General features: G+C 38.5%; 1 protein-coding gene across 5 annotated transcripts in view; it reads right to left on the bottom strand.

Moving 5' to 3' along the window:
• PDSS2 (decaprenyl diphosphate synthase subunit 2) overlaps positions 1-12,879 on the bottom strand; it is a 261,892-nt gene extending 249,013 nt beyond the window's left edge. For 4 of the 5 annotated variants that reach the window (XM_049695312.1, XM_033418732.2, XM_049695311.1 and 1 more), the window contains exon 1: positions 12,266-12,828. In XM_049695312.1, the coding sequence (XP_049551269.1) occupies positions 12,266-12,546 (281 nt within the window). In that variant the 5' untranslated portion in view covers positions 12,547-12,828. Of the gene's footprint in view, positions 1-12,265 lie in introns of all 5 variants that reach the window. The other variant, XM_004264759.2, reaches the window with a different exon arrangement.
• Positions 12,880-19,548: the final 6,669 nt, after the last annotated feature.

The raw sequence follows: 19,548 nt of genomic DNA, 5'->3' as shown, positions 1-19,548 counted from the left end.
CAAGTGCAAAAACCACATCTATTTTATTCATCCACTAGCTCGCATACTACCCTGCATAGGCATTCAAGAAATATGTCTGAGTAAAATGCCATTCAAGGATAGCAAGAGAGAAAAAGAATACAGCTGATGTAGACTCTTTATTTCCTTAAACTATAGACAGATATATTGAGAATTATCTACATTTAGTATAAGAATCTTAATGTATAAGGAGGCAACTCTGCCAATGCAGAGACTGAATACTATGGAAGGTCATTAAGAATCAAGTGCTGATCAGTCCACATACAGAACCAAGACAATGAAAGTGATGGTCTGGACAAGACTAGAAGTGAGACAATTCCCACCTGGTGGGACTTTCTTAGTTCATTGCCTTACAAAGTTGGAAGGTAGATATTAGAGCTACAAAATATCAGTTTATTACATATGTGATCATGCTTATTTTATATGTGAATAATATATATATATTTTATATGTTTGTTTTGCATGTAACCATATTCTGGAGTATGGATTATCACTCTCAATGTAGCCTTGTGTTTATTTTTTTACTTTGGAACTCAGTGCTTTGTATTTACAGAAGAAAAATAATAAAGGAAAAGTCTAAAACTAAAAAAAAAAAAAAAGCCCTGTAATTATTAAACACTATAAAGAATATGCTCATGCAAATTACCAATGCTTGAAAAATTCAAAACACTACTGCTAAGTTTTTAGAATATGATATAATATTCACTAGAAGTATCTCTAGCCTCACAATTGTGGAAACAAAACCAATTCAGTTTGCTAAAAAAAAAATCTCTGGAGCAAATGAAATAAACTTCCAAGGAGATTCCAAGAGAATGGTAATTTTTAAAGCTATTTTAAAATATCTGTTAAAATGAAGTTTCAGTGCACAAAAATAGAAAAAAATGAAAGGCTTTGAGAAGACTTTGGTGAGTCACAGGAAGAAAAGCAAATCCAGCTGCACTCCATAAACTAAAGATTTGTATCTAGAACTTCGGATAAGTATTAAATCAGAAACAACTATCTGAATAGTTAACATCTAGTACCCATTTTTAAAATCTACTCTAGGGTAGCTATTCTTGGGAAAACATTCGTTAAACTCTTAAAACCACAAACACAGATAAATAAATTTTGGTAACTAAAGAACGTCCAAGGTGTGTAAAACACGTACACACACACAAGAAGATTCTGAATCCTACAGAATAAAGAAGGAACAATTATAGAATACAATATTGATGAAAAGCATTTGGCAATACAGCAGTAATGAGCAATATGAGAAGAGAGATGTGGATGTCTGAATCCTAATTCATTAGAATCTAACCACAAAGAATTAAGTATTATAGCACTTAAGAACCTACAACCAACTTATCTTTATTAACTGGGCCCAGAATTAAGAACACAGACTAGTCAGTATTCCTCAACCTTGAGTAACATTTGGAATATTTTTAAAGGGTAAAAATTCAGTCATCCAGTATTGCCTTAAATGATTTTTATTAAAATGTTATTTAAATATGTATTAATATAAAAATTATAAACACTGTATGGTTACGGTTCTTAAACAACTAAAATAAATAAAATTACAAATTGAATACAAAACTTATTCAAAGTGGCATTAATTTACTATGACAGGTGATGGTACTTGACTTAAACTAAATTGCAATTCCCAGTAATGAAAATGGTTCTGACCGTCTGGGGCGGTTCTTTGGAATAAGGGGATCCTATGGTAAAGATGCTATTCTCTCACCACTATTCTCTATTCGAACTATATGAAACTTTTATTTATTTAACACACTGCTTTTACCAGGCCTCCTGACTGGGCCCACAAGATTCTCTCTTAACTCTTGACACAAGAAAAAGATTGGTGAGGAGCATACCACAATCATTACTAATCACTTTAGTGGCTTCTAGAAAGGGCTAAAGATTTGGGTGGGAGGGACTACAAATGAAATGGACTCCCTGAACCCAAAAAGCAATGAGAGGAGCCCAGGGGAGGCTAGGTCTGGTGGTAGCAGTTAACTGCCAGAAGCAAAGTGGGCATGGTGACTCTCACAGGCAGCAAGGTGGATATTGGGAATATTAGGTAATCTCAGGCTTCGTTGTGATAGGCAGAAATCCCTGTCTATATTTAATTGGTCAGATTCAAGAATTCAAATCAATAGCCATCCCACTAAGATGTTTTGGTTTAAATAACCAAAACCAAACAACTCCAGGTCTAGTGAACAGAGACCTCTCTGAGACGCTACAGTGGAGAGTATTGGCCTCTCATTCAAATCTAAGACCCACAGTTCTTAATGAAGAGGAGGCCAAATCCCTCTGGAAGATTTTTTTCCCGAATGCATCTCTGGCCATTACCCAGGTAATGATGAGTTGGCAAAAGGAAAATACCCAATCCCCTTGAGGATTATTACCTACTAGCTCTGAGCTAACGTTAATTAGTAGGAATTAAGAATACCACTGGTCCCATTACTAAGGCATAACTTTTCTGGGTAAAGTTCTGGGCACTTCTCTAGAGTGCCCAGCTGTCCAACAAGTGCTTTCCACATTGTCCAGTCAGAACTTGCACGTCTCCCAGCTCTGGGAGAACTCTGACAGTTGTACAGCTTATAGCGCCCAAGCATCCTATGTATGTGCCGCTTAGTTATCAGTAACAGACTCAAGTGGGCACCTTAGATTTCTGAAGCCTTTCTGTGCATGCTCTCTCCTCTTCTGCATTCTGTCCCACAATTTCCATCTGCCTCAGCCTCCCCCAGATTTGATCCGTCTCTTCAACTCAGCAGTGCCAGCACCCTGTGCTCGAGTTCCCCCTCTCTGTGCTGCTATTTGGAAAGTACCTCTCAGCAGAAAGTCAGTGATCACAGCTCTCACCTCATTTGTTTTCTCACTCACAGGGATCACAATCCTGTGCTCCCTGTACTCTAAGCAGAATATAGTTGTTTCATATATATTTTATCCAGTTTTCTATTTGTTTACAGCATATTATTCTAGCTTAGCAGAAGCAGACATTTCCAATCTATCCTTTTTGCCTCGTCTATCCCTTGTTCAGCATACCCCAAACTACTACTTCCCTACACTTTGCTAGGCAACTCCTTGTGGCTTATTTTTCCCTGCCTTGGTCATTTTCTTCCCATCCAACACAACCCAACTCTTACATCACCTTAACTTTGGAAGTCTTCAATTTTCTCTAGAGAGAGATTTTTTCCTCTTTCTCTGCCTCTACAGCATATTGTTCACACATACTACAGCATATATCTCAATATCCTCTATTTGCATGTCTCCCCACTAAAATGGCTTTCTAATAATAACGGTAACTGCTAACATGTGACTACTTTCTACATTCCAGGTACTCTTCTAAGTACTTTGCCTATACTTGCCCATTTACTCTTCATAAAACCCTAAGATATAGGTACTATTATTATCTTCATTTTACAAATGAGGAAACTAAGGCACAGAGAGGTAAAGTAAATTGCCTGAGATCCCATACCTTGGCAGTGGTAGAGTCAGGATATGCATCTAAACAGTCTGATTCCAGAGCTCATGCTCACTATACTGCCTCTCACGAATTCCTGAAGGGCAGCAACTATGTCTTATTCTTATTTGTATATCCATGCCCAGAGCACCTCAAATATTTGTGGAATGAATTAAAATTTATAATTTTCTCGAAGTCTTCCAAGAAAAAGTCCTTCATAAGTAATGTAGGCTTTCAGTACAGTAATTACAGAACTGAATCTAGAAAGGGTCTTTCATAAACATGGGAGAGACTAAAATTAAATTTCTAATAATAAATTCAAAGAGCTCTAAAGAAGTTTACCATGCAGAAAAAGACTAATAAGGTTTTTTAGGTAGCTAAGTAACTAGTGAACTCAGTCAGGAACAAAAAGTCTCTACCCAGGAATCAATACCCTCTAAGAGAGAGACTAAATGTCATAATTTGTCTCCAATAAAGGCATACCAAATTGATCCCATCTATCTAAATCTAAAATAGAGATCACAGTTTTTCCAAGGCAAAAGTAAAAAGACAGAATATTTAAACAAAAATTTAATCCTAAGAGCCAAATCTGTCAAGAGTAATCAATGAACACAAAGCCACATTGCTCAATGGACTTAGCTATGTTAAATAACAAGAATTTAACCAATTCTATATGAAAAAAAGTATTGTTATTATCTTTGAAACAATTAAGTGTCCTCCATATGTTTATTAAAAGCTCTTAAGTTCTTGACAGTAGATAGTATATGCAGTGAATTTATAAAAGCTAGAAGTACTTAAAAATAATACTGATTTATAGAAATTTAAGTGACTAAAAATAAAAATATGTATTTTGCACAAATGGATAATTACATTTAATTAGCAAGATAGTAATGGCCCATAGGGTTCAAGCTGTACTGGGAGAAAGTGGGGACTGATGCACTGTCACTACCTTCAACCTCTCCCACACTACCCATCCACATCACATACCTGGACTTTGACATCATCCTACATATAATATACCACTGTCTAGCTTGGACAGGTCCACAATCCCTCATCCAAAGTTCTTGAAACCAAACGTCTTTCAGAATTTGAAATTTTTCAATTTCAGGAAGGTGCAATTCACCCAGCACTCCAGAAAAATCTGGGGCAGCACCCTGTAATCAAACACATTAATATTTCTGTAGCAAAATGCAAGAATATTCACATTAAGTGGGATAAAGAAGACTATAAGTGATCTCACATCAGTTCAGGTCAGATTTATGAGTCTAAGAAAACATTTTTTCTGAGCTTTCAGGATTTTTAAACAGTAGGAAAAGGATGATAGATTTGTACTATCAATACATACTGCATTCAATCTGCTCATTCCCTGCCTGAGAAGTGACAATAGCTCCCTTAGCTGCTATGTTCAGTTACAACACTAATTTCTACTAGTCCAGAACTGGCAACACTTTTGGAAATCATTTAGCCAAACTTTCTACTTCACTGCTTAGGACACTACAGCCCAGAGATGGAATAACTTGCCTAAGGTCACACTGCTACGTACTGACAGAGATGAAACTGGAACATACAAGCTTCCTGTCTCCTAGGCTTACTTACTGGTTTGTTCATCCATCCATCCATCCATCCATTCATTCTCTCTCTTTTCAAAGTGATTTATTTTAGCTTTTCAAAATAACGAAATAATGATAGACTCACAGAAAGATGCAAAAATAGTACAGTCTTCCCTAGGTATCCACAGGGGCATTGGTTACAGGACCCCCTGAGGATACCAAAATTTGTGTTGCTCAAGTCCCTTTTATAAAAGGGCGTAGTATCTGCATATAACCTATGTGCATCCTCCAGTATACTTTTTTTTTTTTTTTTTTTTTTCGGTACGCGGGCCTCTCACTGCCGTGGCCTCTCCCGTTGTGGAGCACAGGCTCCGGACACGCAGGCTCAGCAGCCATGGCTCACGGGCCCAGCCGCTCCGCGGCACGTGGGATCCTCCCGGACCGGGGTTACGAACCTGTGCCCCTGCATCGGTAGGTGGACTCTCAAGCACTGTGCCACCAGGGAAGCCCCAGTATACTTTTTTTTTTTTGGCTGCATTGGGTCTTCGTTGCTGCACACGGGCTTTCTCTAGTTGCGGCGAGTGGGGGCTACTCTTCTGCGGTGTGCGGGCTTCTCATTGCGGTGGCCTCTCTTGTTGCGGAGCACGAGCTCTAGGCACGCGGGCTTCAGTAGTTGTGGCTCACGAGCTCTAGAGCGCAGGCTCAGTAGTTGTGGCGCACAGGCTTAGTTTCTCTGCAGCACATGGGATCTTCCTGCACCAGGGCTCGAACCCATGTCCCCTGCATTGGCAGGCGGATTCTTAACCACTGTGCCACGAGGGAAGCCCCGAGGGAAGCCCCCAGGGAAGCCCCCTCCAGTATACTTTAAATCATCTCTAGATTACTTACAATACCTAATACAATGTAAATATCATGTAAATAGTAGTAAATACAATGTAAATGTTATATATAAATAGTTGCCTGGCTCAGCAAATTCAAGTTTTGCTTTTGGGGAATTTTTTTCCCCCAAATATTCTCAATCCATGGTTGGCTGAATCCACAGACACAGAACTCGTGGTTAAGGACTGACTGTATAGAAAGTCCTTATGTATCTTTCATCCAGCTTCCCCCAATATATAGCTGTAGTACAATATCAAAACCTAAAAATTAACATTGGTATATTATTGTTAACAAAACTACAGACCTTATTCCATTTTCAGCACTTTTCAAAAACCTGTATTCATTTGTGTGTAGGTATATACTGTTCTACACAACTTTATACCGTGTATTTATTCATGTACCTACCATCACAATCACGATACTAAACTGTTCCATCACCACAATATACTCCTTTGTATTTACACTCCTCCCTGTTCCCCACAGTTTATGACTTAGTAGCCACTAATCTGTTCTCTATCTCTATAGTTTTGTCATTTTGAAAATGTTGTATAAATGGAATCATACTTTTGAAATTGACTTTTTCCTTAGTTGTGGTAAAATACACATAAAATTTACCATCTTAGCTATTTTTAAGTATACAGTTTGGTAGTGTTAAGTATATTCACATTAATAGTTCATTTCTTTTCATTGTTGAGTAGTATTCCATTGTATGGTTATACCACAGTTTGTTCAACCCCTCACCTTTGAATGACATATGGGTTGTTTCCAGTTTTTGGCTGTTACAAATAAGGTTGCTACAAGCATTCATGATAGGTTTTGATATAAGTTATTATTTCTCCGGGATAAATGCTCACAAGTGTGATAGCTGGGTTGTATGTTAAGTGTATGTTTAATTTTATAAAAAATTGCCATGCTGTATTCCAGAGTGGCTGTACCATTTTTACATTCCCATCAGCAATGTATGAGAAATCTAGTTTCTCACCAGGACTTCATATTGTATTTTTTATTTTAGCCATTATAATAGGTTTGTAGTGGTATCTCATCATGGTTTTAACTTACATTTTTCTAATGGCTAATAATGTTGAACAACTTTTCATATGCTTACTTGCCATCTTTAAAGGCTCTTTTTGCCCATTTCCTAATTGTATTGTTCGTTCTCTTACCACTGAGTTTAGAGAGTTCTTTACATATTCTGGATACAAGTCCTTCTTCAGATAGTGATTTGCAAATGTTTTCTTCCTGTGGCTAACCTTTCATCCTATTACAAGGTCTTTTTGCAGAGCAAAGTTTTCAATTTTGATTAAGTCCAATTATTATATTTTTTCTTTAATGAACTGCATTTTTGGTTTCATGTCTAAGAACTGTTTACCTAGCCCTAGGTCCCAAAAATGTTCTCCTATGTTTTCTTAAGTTTTATAGTTTTACATTTCACATTTAATTCCATTTTACATAGACCTTTTTTTTTAATATGGTGTGAGGTTTAGGTCAAGGTTCATTTTCTTGCCTATACTGTCCAATTGTTCCAGCAGCATTTGTTGAAAAGACTATCCTCCCTCCATTGAATTGCTTTTGCACCTTTGTCAAAAATCAATTGGGTATTATTTGTGTTGATCTATTTCTGAGTTCTCTATTCTGTTCCCTCAATCTGTCTATTCCGCTGCCAATACAACACTGTCTTGATCAATTAAGCTATATATATTAGGCTTAACATAAGGTAGAATGACTCCTTCCACTTTCTTCTTTGTTTTTTTTTTCAATATTGTTTTAGCTATTCTAGCTCCATTCATGCTGTTCATTTTACTTTACTGTACTGATTATTCTTGCTTTTAAGGTCCTCCCTATGCCTAGTAGAGGTATGACAGCCTAAGAAGAAAAAAGAATCAAGAAGAAAAAAAATTGTAATATAGTACCACCACTCTAAAACACTACCCATGTAATTTCTATCCATCTATCCCAATCACATCCCAGTTTCTTCATGAAAGGTCCTCTATTATTCCAGCCACTTTAGTTTTTTTATTTTTGTTACTGAGGTATAGTTAATGTACAATAGTGTATGTTTCAGGTGTACAACATAGTGAATCACAATTTTTAAAGGTTATACCCCATTCACAGTTATTATAAAATATTAGCTATATTCCCTGTGTTATACAACATATTCTTGTAGCTTATTTATTTTATACTTAGTAATTTGTACCTCTTAATCCCCTACCCCTATCTTGCCCCTCCCCCCTTCCCTCTCCTTACTAGTAACCACCAGATTGTTCTCTGTACCTGTTAATTTGTTTCTTTTTTTGTTATATCCACTAGATTGTTTTATATTTTATTCCACATTAAGTAATATCATACAGGGTTTACCTTTCGCCAGGCCACTTCAGTATCTCTAAATGCAATAGCTAATATATCTCTACTACTCATTAGTAACAAGTCATGTACCTCCTTTTGATATTTGTAAATATATTTGTGTCCAACACAATGTCTATTCTCAAAGGACATGGTCCATGTTTTAGAATTCTTTATATTCCTCCATAAGCTTTAATAAACATTGAATTAAGGATTATTTATCTAATTGGAACTTACAACACAGAGAAACTAGAACATGTAGAACAAGAGTAAAAAATTAGCTAATTGCTACATTGTTCCTAGTAATAAGATCATTATCTCACTAAATCTCAAGATTTTAAATTTAATCTCATTTCTCAATTAAATTGTTATAAAAGTATACTTCTAGGCTTTTTTCCTTTTTCTTGGTGAGATAACTTAGGTGAAGAAAGAGAAGGTAGTGAATACTGAATTATGGTGATTTCCTTTTTTTCTCCTTCTGTTTGCCAAAAATGTCACTATACATCTAAATTTTAGGGCCATAAGATATGATTCACCCCTAATATATCAATACCATGTATATCTACCCAAAAAGTAAAATGACCCAAGGGATTAGAATGTTGATTTAAGTAAATAATGTAAAATGGAACTAGTAAAAGAATTTACCAAATCCAATTTCCTATGGTCCTAACTATATTAACTCTATGGGGTATTTGTGTCCTTTGGATAGCATCCTGAGAGGCTCTCTCTCTTAATCATCAATGCTTTCTTTGCTCACAAGATTTCAACAAAGTAAGGTGCAGTACGTGAAACAATATAGCTGCTTAATCCATGTTTTTTAGCTATAATTTACAATAACCACAATCTGCCTACCCTATGGATCAGATGCCTGCTTCTTTGCTAAAACAGATATATGCACAACCCCCTCCCCAAAAGTTTTTTGTTCATTAGCTGCCTGTGAGTTTAGACTGTTTAAATAATTTAAATAAATGTAATAAAACTATATGCAGATTAGCTCCTCCTTTTCTTACAAAATAATCTATATATGTTACTACAACTTTGCTGAAACTTACTATTTTGTTCCTCTTCAATTCTTTCACTGTAGTATGGGACTAGGCAGGCAGGGTAGGCTACATACAGTCAGGGAAGTTTCAGAGCCATCAGTCTTACAAGCTTTCATCTAGGGTGTCTCTGGTGCCCTCAGAAGGAATCTTCTCTAAGACCCCAAATGATGCTCTGACATTTAAGTAGATGAACTGCAATTCTCAGAATACATACATTAATAAGGCTCTTTCTAGTTCTGCCCTTTTCACTTCAACACTTTATTACAGAGACTACAATATGCATCTGCACAATGTAATATACAGTCCAGGAGGATTGGAGCCAGGAACCCCCACAGATATGAAAATCCAAGGATGCTCAATTCTCTCATATAAAATGGCATATAACCCAAGGCACATCCTCCCCTATACTTTAAATCATCTCTAGATTACCTACAATACCTAATACAATGTAAATTCTATGTAAATAGTTGTAAATACAATGGTAATGCTATAAAAATATTTGCTGGTGCACAGCAAATTCAAGTTTTGTTTTTTGGAACTTTCTGCAATTTTTCTTCCCCTGCATATTTTCGATCCACACTTGGTTCAATCTGTGGTTGTGGAACCTACAGATCCGGAGGGCTGGCTGTACTACTACAACCTCAACCGCTAACACTATCATTCCCATCACATACAGAAAAACCCACTATTTGATTAGCAAAAATTAAGACACTTCATGGTTCGTGTGTTGTGAGAACACAGAGTAACCTGAACTCAGCCACTGCTAGTGAGAACGTACACTGGTACAACCACTTCGGAAAACAATTTACTATCTCCTAAAGCTGAACACATGTGCACACACGCCTTTATTCTCTCAAGACAAGTACACCAGGAGACGCGTGCTGCATATTCACAGCAGCACTTTTCATAGCACTAAAAACTGCAAACAACCCAAAGGCTGATCGAAAGAAGACTGTGGTATATTTACACAGTAGGATTTTACACACCAGTGAAAAACTAATGAAGTATAGTTAAACATAACAGGGATAAATCTCAGAAACAATGTCGAATTTAAAAGCAAGTCATAAAGGACTGCATGCAATAAACTAGTATATTTATAAATTTCAAAAATGAGCAAAATTATACACATTACTATTTAAGGAAACACTCGTGTAATTGCTGAAAGAAAAATAAACACAAAACTCAGTAGAGTGGGGATCAGGGAGATGGACCAGTGAAGAGAGAAGGTTCAATAGGATCGATAAAGTTACACTTCTTCAACTGGGTGGTAAGCTCATTCGTTTCATTAATAAGCTTTAAAATATATACGTATGTGTGTTTTGAGTGTGTATCATCTAGAATCTCTGGAGAACTAACATTCCAGCTTCAGGACAAGTTTAGCCTACTCATAAAATGACATTCCTGATAACTGGGAATGATGCCAAGAAATAAAATCACTCTACTATTGCTATTTGGTAACTAGTAACAAAGAAATAGCAAGTGTCTCATAAAAAATTAAAGCAAGAGGATGAGCAAGGGAAGTGAGGGTGGCAATAAAAGGGCAACGTGAGGGATGCTTGTAGTGATGGAAACGTTCTGCATCTTGACTGTATCAGTGTCAATATCCTGCCTGGGGGGAGAAACTGCATAAAGGGTACATTGGCTCTCTCTGCATTATTTCTTCCAACTGCATGTGAATCTCCAATTATTTCAAAAGTGTTTTTTTTGTTTAAAGAAAATATTTTTTAAAAAGATAATTTTTGTCCAGGATTTCTCCACCTTGGTACTACTGACATCTTGGTGCACCTAATACTTCATTGTAGGGGGCTGTCCTGGGCATTGTAGGGTGTTTAACAACATCCCTGGCCTCTACCTACTAAACACCAGTAGCATGCCCCAGTTGCGACATCTCCATACACTGCCAAATGTTCCCTAGTGGGCAGACTGCACCATTTGAGAACCAATGCTGCAGTCATAAAAGTGAAGAACTGTGGAAATATTCTCAATTGAAGGAGACTAAAGAGACATGACAACTAAAGTAATAGCTCATCTTAGGCTGGATCCTGTACTAAAGAGGAAAGAATGCTATAAAAAAAAAATTATTGGGTCAATTAACAAAAGTGGACTATCAATGGTAGATTAAATAAAAGTACTGTATCAAGATTAAAAGTAAGTTGATTAATGTAGTTATGTAAAGAATATCCCTATGCTTATGAAATGAAGTACTTGGGGGTAAAGGACCATGACATATGCAATGTACCCCAAAATGATTCAGGAAAAATATATCTGTGTGTGTGTGTGTGTGTATGTATTCTGTTTACATATACATGTGAATAGCATACGTATGTATGTATACCATAGGTGAATATGATTATAAAGTATGTTCTTTGTATTATTTTTATTCTTGCAAATTTTCAGTATGTTTGAAATTATTAATAAAAAGTTGGAGTTTTTAAAAATGGAACCAAAAGTTGTGGTCCTTAAAGTCCTAATGGCAGATTTCACAGTAGTAGTTCAGCATAAGTGACAAAAATCCCGAGGGGAAAATGACTACTGACTAGATAAATTCCTAGTTCAAGCCTGAGACAAACGTTGCAAGTAACTAACTTTCGGCCTATCTCCCCCTCCCCTTTCTTTTTAGAGGTGACCTCTCGAATAATGCGGAACCAAAAATAAACCTATCCCACTTTTAAAAGACTATTTCTAGGAAGCGACTCAAACCCACATCCCTACTCGATTTCTCCACAAATCACTGTGACTTCACCTTCAGTAGTTAAGAAGCAAAAACGCGAAAAGCGCACGTGTTCTCATTCTTCCTCCGCAAACAGAGTTAGTAAGTTAAGGTGAGTAGAATAGAGAAGACAAAACATCGAATGCCTAGGATGGCTGAGGAAAGGAAGAGGTAAAAAGGGATAAGCAGGCAGTCAGTCTCAGAGAGGGAGGAAAGGGTGTATAGGCCAGAAAAAAGGACCCGAGTGGGTACGAGTGTGTCAGGGCGAGAGGGAGTAGCTCACCTGGCTGTGGTAAGCAGAGGGTGCTGAGTCCCCACCAGCTTCCGCACCTGCATAGCGATGTTGCTGAGCTCGTCGCTCAGCAGGCAGCGGAGGCTCATGAAGGACGTGGGGTAGCCCACGATCTTCTCCGCCTCTGACACCACTTGGTTCCAGTGGGCCGGGGACCTGGAGGACTGACCACGCCAGGAGACCACCGAGGAGATGGTGTCGAGGGGGCCACGTCGGGGCCCCGAGGCCCCGAGATAACAGGGCAAGCGCAAAAGCAGCTGCCGAAGGCTCATAGTTTGAGTCTGGGGGTGTCAGGGACTTGAGGGTGTCCGGAGGTGGCGCGGGAAACAAGCTAGAAGCAGATGAGGAACTTGCGGGAACTAGAAGGAAGCAGCGCTTCTTGACCCTCAGAGGAGGGTGGGTTTCTGGAGCCGTGACCAGAAACGAACTTTAACTGCAGCTTTCTGCAGCCTGGGTTAGACAGACAACAGCCCCAAGTCAGCGCTGCCCACGGCCATCTAGGGTAGCAGCCACAGCACTGCCTAAGTGGGGAACGCCATATTGTGAGCGTCAAACGCGGCTTGCCGTAAAGACGGAGGCGGGCTGTTCTGCGGCAAAGAATTTTTTCCTACTTTACGGCGCAGCCGTGAACGGCCCGGAGGGGCGGGGCTTTGGAGGTGAACCTCGGAAGGCGAGGTAGGATGAAAACATCAGCTCCTCCCACATTCTCGTCCCTGCCTTCGAGGACAGAGGGTGACAGAGACCGGGTTGTGGGCCCCGAGTGGTGCCCCAGCCCGTTGAATCTGGGACGAGTCTGAATCGTCGTAGGATTCTCACCGCGCAGCGCAGAGTGGGCACGCATAAATATGTGTCGTGAACGAGGGTCGGTGTCTACTAATGGTCTTTTCGCGGCCTCCAGCCCTCCGGAAGGAAGGGGTCAGGCGGAGGCGCCAGCTCCTCTGGGAAGCCATCGGCCGCCAACCCCCGGCAGTAGTGGTGGACTGGCGTGAGGGCCGCCTCTCGGACTGCGGGGCTTCAGGAGCTGTGGGCCACGGCTCATGTGGAGTGAGGTGGGAGGCAGAATCCGGACGTGGGGCTGAGCGCTCGTGACCTCTGCTCCCAACCTAGGAAAGGTGGCGTAGCCCCGCAGAAAGGGTGTTTTTTGTTTTTTATTTCCCCAGGGTGTGTCCTCATTCCTTGTCTCTGGCCGCCTCACTGAGCCTCAGTTCCCATGTGTACAGCTCAGGCAGAACCAGCAGTGCCCCCTGAACGGGTGCAGAGAGACACTTGTAGAAGGAAGCTCCGCTCACCGTCGAGAATCCAAAACTACTACTGACTCTAGTGCTTCCACTTACATACAGCCCATGTATTAGTTCATTTAATCCTGAAAACAACCCCGTTAAGTAGATAATATTAGTATTCTCCGTGTTTCACATGAGGAAACTGAGGCACAGCCAAGTCGTGTAAATTGCCTAAGGCCACACTAGGCAGGAAAGTAAACCCAGGTAATCTGGTTTCTGAATCCATGTTCTTAGCTACAACATTACTGTCTAAGTAACAGGTTACCAACCACTTCTCATTGTTGTCAGTGTGGTCCTGTAATGCTACCTATTCTTTATCATGTATGTCTAGCATCTTGCCCCCTTTTTCATCACCCAAAACAAGTGTTAACAAACCCTTGTTAATAATAAAGATATATTACCGAGTTTTACACCCTAAAAAAATAGCTTGTAAAACTCTCTTTAACTTTCAAAATCCTTTCAAATTCATGATTGATATTTTTAAAATTAGCATCATGCCTAATACTGGACTAGACTCGGGCTACATAAAAAAATTCAGACTTAAAAACGGGCAAATTAAGGAGTAATTATTCACTTTGCACAAAAGATGCTTTCTCTAAAAAGGTTTAGCCTCAGACTCCCTTTGAATGGCAAATTTCCCTTGTGATTTAACAATCCAATTTTATTTCCAAAAATTCAGTTTAGGCATAACTTTTCAAGGGTACATTTTAGATAAAGTGAATTACGCTCATAAGTATTAAAAACAGTCTGGCCCAATAAATAAGGCAGGCCGAAGTTCAAAAACAATTCCTGTGAAAGAGATAACACACTCCCGGCAATAAAATTCAGGTCTGTTCTAGATGAAAATAAATGTGGAGAGTGAGATACCTTACCATTCTAAAAAGTTCCAAGGCCTGAGCTTCTGGGTTATCCAAGGTGAAAGAAGTCATGAAAAAAAGGAAGGGAGATAAGGACTGAATGTGATATATTGTGCACCTGAGGCTGTTTCTTTAGCAGCATGGTACTTTAAGACTAACTTTTCATGCAATTTCCTTAATACTAATTCACAGCATGTACTTTAATTTCTCCACAGAAGCCAAGAGCATTATTCTCTGGTCATACTCTATTAACCAAGTTTTTGATTATTCATGGGACTTTTAGTCCCATTTACTTTAAATAAATAGCAGTTTCCTTTATTCTTAGAGTTAAAAGTTTGCATTATACCTAATGATAATCAGTTTTTAGAAGGTTAAAATGGTATTTATTATTTAATCTTCCAGATAAATACATAACTCCTTAGAGTCTGACTAAAGAGATATCTGAATTGCTAGTGACTTCTGGAGGTGCAGAGAGGGAGCATCTGTGACTCTGCCCTTCCTCTGTCACTGATGATAGTCATTTTGAGGATGTCTGTGAATGTGTGCATAAAGGAAGAATACAGCAGGGTTCCTTACCTTGGCACTAATGACATTTTGGAGCAAATAATCCTTTGTTATGGTAGGCAGGGGGCCAGGGGTGAAGACTGTCCTGTGCATAGTAGATGTTTTGCAGCATCCCTGGCTTCTACTCACTAGGTGCCAGTAGTACCCCTCTCCAACCAGATTTGTCTGAGGACCTGGCCAAATGTCCCCTGGGGGGCAAAATCGCCCATAAGAATACAGGGAAATGGGAGATGCTGAAAGAAAGAAATTCCCATCCATGACATTTACTCCTACAAAGCAGCAGAAGAGGTCCTGGGTGTGAGCAGCCCTGCAGATTAGAGAGAAGTCACTCTACAATCTGTGGAAACCTCCAGCCATACACAGGGACATCTCCTTGGCATTGGGATTTTTCTGGAGACAGAAAGCTGACAAAAGATGGTCACAGTTCCTCCTTCACCTTTCTAAAGACCCTGAAGCTGGTAAAGTACTAGTGGACTTCACTTGCTGTCTCTCTGCATTCTGCTGACCTTAGAAAGAAGTGAGGTCATATTTGATGTCCTTTTCTTTGGCCAGAAACTCGAACCAGCCTTTGGAAATACAAGGTCTTAACACGGATGGTGTATGCTTTGGGCTTTAGCATTTCCATGATTAGGTGAGTGGAAATAGATAGGGATACTGCAGCCACCCTCCTATCACCCTCAAAACAATCACCTATTGTTTACGCTAAGAGAGTTCTTCCAAAAGTAGATGAAAGCATGGTGTATATCTTGGGGCAGAATGATAAAAGGAGGCAATAATCTGATTAGCAAAAGTCCAAAAGTTTGACCACCTACTGGGTTGGCAGGCTAGAGAACAGGGATGGTACATATTACCAGTAAGAATGTAAAATGCTGTGTAAGCAGCACCTATGGAAGGGAATTTGATAATCCCTAGCAAAATTACATATATGTTTATATACTGTGTGTAATTACAATATACATTTGACCCAGAAATCCGAATTCCAGAAATCCTTCCCAAAATATAAAATGACTTATGCACAAGGTTTTTCACTGCACTATTATTTGTAATAGCAGAAGACTGGAAACAAACCAAATAACCATACGTAGGGGACTAGCTGAATAAACTGGGGTAGATCTATACAATGAAACACTATGCAACTCTGAAAAAGAATGAGGGCCATCTCCAGAAAATCTGTCTCGTATATCTCCAGAAAATATGTCAGCTTTAAACAACAACAAAAGCACAACCAAGGTGCAGAACAGTATAGTATGCTATTTTTTTAGATAGGTGAACTACAAATATATATTTTTATACATTTGGGAGGGGGAAAACAGGTGGAAAGGACAGGCATGCAAGCAAAGTACTCTGATGAATATACCTTGACTATATAGTTTTGACTTTAGAATCATATATATATATTTTACATATTCAAAATAATTTTAAACTCAAAAGAAAAATGTGATTCCTAAAATTTGAAAACAACTGAAGCAAATTACCTAACTGTATATTAAGTTGGTGGTATAATCACACCAAGTAATTAATTTAATGACTTCAGAAAATACTATTTTCACTGTACATTCACCGAAGAATATGCTCTCAGGATAAATAGATTTACAAAGAAGTCTTAAACTTCATTCAGTGTCTTATTGCTAGTAGAAATACAGATATTATTACTTTCAAACTATTCTTGTATATGACAGGTAAAAACCAATATTAGAGTTGTTATGAATGCTTTTCAGAGTAAGTAGAATCCATGTAAGATTAAAGGTGAATTGGAAATAGTATGAACTTATGATTTTTCCTTTTGAAAAGTGTTTCTTATAACAGAAACAGACTCACAGATATAGAGAACAGACTTGTGGTTACCAAGGGGGAGGGGGGGTGGGGAAGGGAAGGATTGGGAGTTTGGGATTAGCAGATGCAAACTATTATATATAGAATGGATAAACAACAAGGTCTTACTGTATAGCACAGGGAACTATATTCAATATCTTGTAATAAACCATAATGGAAAAGAATATGAAAAAGAATATATATATCTATATATGTATAACTGAATCACTTCGCTGTGCAGCAGAAATTAACATAGTAAATCAACTATACTTCAATAAAATAAATTTTTAAAAAATAAGTAAGTACATTTCAGGAAAAAAAAATGTTTCTTATATCCCAACAAGGAAAATTTTACATTTATTGAAGAAGGAAAAAAAATTTACTTGCTTTATCCCTTGAAAAGTCCTAGAAGTAATGATAATCGTGTACCAATGAGCACCTTTAGCGTTCATATTGTACTTTTAATACATCATTTCCAATTAAAAGGAAGGACATTCTTTGGAGGAATGACAGATATCAGGTCTGGGGCTAGAAATGTGCATGATGAGCCTGGGACACCCTGTTGTGCCAGAAGCTATTAAAGTCTAAAGTCTAATGGGACAAGTCAAAGGGAAAATGCTGTCAGCATAAAGGACCTTCTACTGGCTAAAAAAGGGACAATCTGAGCATCGGAAAAGAGTAAGACAAGTACAATTGATTGAAATTCATTGATGACATATAAATCTTTTTCATTATTAGACATAACTAATTGAGTATTTGCAATATAATGAAAGAATTGAGCATTTATCCTGCCCTTCCTGAAAGAATTACATTTAGTGGTGTCTTAGTCTGGCTTACCCCCTTGAAAGCTGAACCTGGGACAAGGGCTTACTTTTAGGTAGTATATTTTGGACAGCATTCTCAGGAAACAGCAGTGGATGGCTAGGAGAGTGAAACAGGGCAAGTCAATACAAGGGTGTTCTTGAGTTAGTCATCACAGTGGGCAATAAGGCCTTGAGCCTGCAGGGACTCCTTGAATTGCTATGTAGAATATACCTCCTAATTGTCAGCTTGATGCAAGAGAGGAGCAGTTATCAACCAGCTTCCATGACCCATTGATCCATATTTTCCCCTTGGAACCTTAGCCCCCTCACATTTCTAAGCTGTTCTGTGAGTGCTAGCAGATGTCCCACCTTCATGGAGTCAGAGGAACTTGGGGGTAGAACGTGAGATGTATGAGGAGAGATGCTGTCAGGTTACACCTGCAGGAAGCAGGTTGCTTCAGCAATGGCTGTAGTAGGAGGCAGGCTGAGAGGATGTGAAACTGGGAACAACTGCCTCTTCTAATGTGGTAACCAAATAGCTCAGGCTGGTGAAAGAAAGTTTATAACACAATTCCACCTAATAGAAGGGGAATAAAGGATAGGATTAGGAAATCACCATATTGTAATTCCTTACGAAATAATCAATTCAGGCAACAATCATCAGTAGATGAGAGGTTGGTGGGGAACTTTGCAATGGAGGCCTCAGGCTGACACCACCTGCAACCACTAACCACTGACAGCATCACTAGGAGTGGGGAGTCCACATAGTTGTGCCTCCTGGTGTGGTGCATTATGAAGTATACAAAACTACCTATGAAATATTCTTGCCCATATAGTTGAATCTAAACCTCCTCAAGCCTGTAGGTCTAACTCCCAATTTTCTAGAAACATAGGAGGGAGACGAACAAGTGAAATAGCTTCACAAGGAAGCAAACAGACCAATCCAGCATGTAAGATATTCTACAACTGACTGAATTTATTTAACAAGACAAGAGGGTAAAATGGGAATGAGTACAAGGACTCCTCTAAGTTGAAAGATTTTTAAGGGGCATACCAAACCAAATGTAACCTGTAGACTTTGTTTAAATCCTGATTCTATCAAACCAACTGTAAAAAAGTAAGTTTTGAGACATTTAAAGAAATCTGAGCCATAGTTTTGATATATTAGATATTGCAAAGGAATTATTAATTTTATGTGTTAGTCTGCAAGAAAAATATCCGTATTTTTAAGTGATACATACTAAAGTATATAGGGATAGAATAATGCAGTGTCAGGAACTTGCTTTCTGACATTTCAGGAGGGGGAAAAATAGATAAAGCAAGTATGCTAAAATCTAGAAAGTTGTTGATTTAGGATGATGAGTATATGGTATTTGTTATTCAATTTCATGTATGATTGAATATTTTCATAATTAAAAAAATTTTAAGAGGCAAGTAAATATCCTCATCCCTTTTTTATAAATGGAAGGAAGTCAAATGAATCGCCCAAAGTCATAAAGCTGGAAAGTGGTAGAGCTAGATTTAAAGCTCATCTCACTCCTTCCCCCGTATCCTGTTGTCTTCAGAACTGAATGCATTTATTTATTTATTTGTTTATTTTCCAGCTTCAGGTACACATAATTGCTTCTTAACACACTTTCATCATTGGTCCATGCATTGTTCTTTTTTATTTTATTATGGTGGTAGGCAGCCTCTAAGATGGTTCCCAGTGACCCCTGCATCCGAATAGTCGTACCTTGTGTGGTCCCCTTCCACTTTGTCTCAAGGTTGGTATGTGTGATCAATAGCATGCAGCAAAAGTGATGGTGTGTTAATTCAATATTAGTTTTATGAAAGACATTGCAGCTTCCCTCTTGGTCTCTCTCTCTCTCATATTCTCTCTGTCTCTGTCTGTCTCTTTCTCTCTCTCATTACTTGCTCTAGTGGGGGAAGCCATGTTATGAGCAGTCCTATGAAGA

This window comes from Orcinus orca, chromosome 12 (assembly GCF_937001465.1).
Source record: "Orcinus orca chromosome 12, mOrcOrc1.1, whole genome shotgun sequence".
Taxonomy (NCBI): domain Eukaryota; kingdom Metazoa; phylum Chordata; class Mammalia; order Artiodactyla; family Delphinidae; genus Orcinus; species Orcinus orca.
This window is presented reverse-complemented; position numbering and strand designations above follow the sequence as displayed.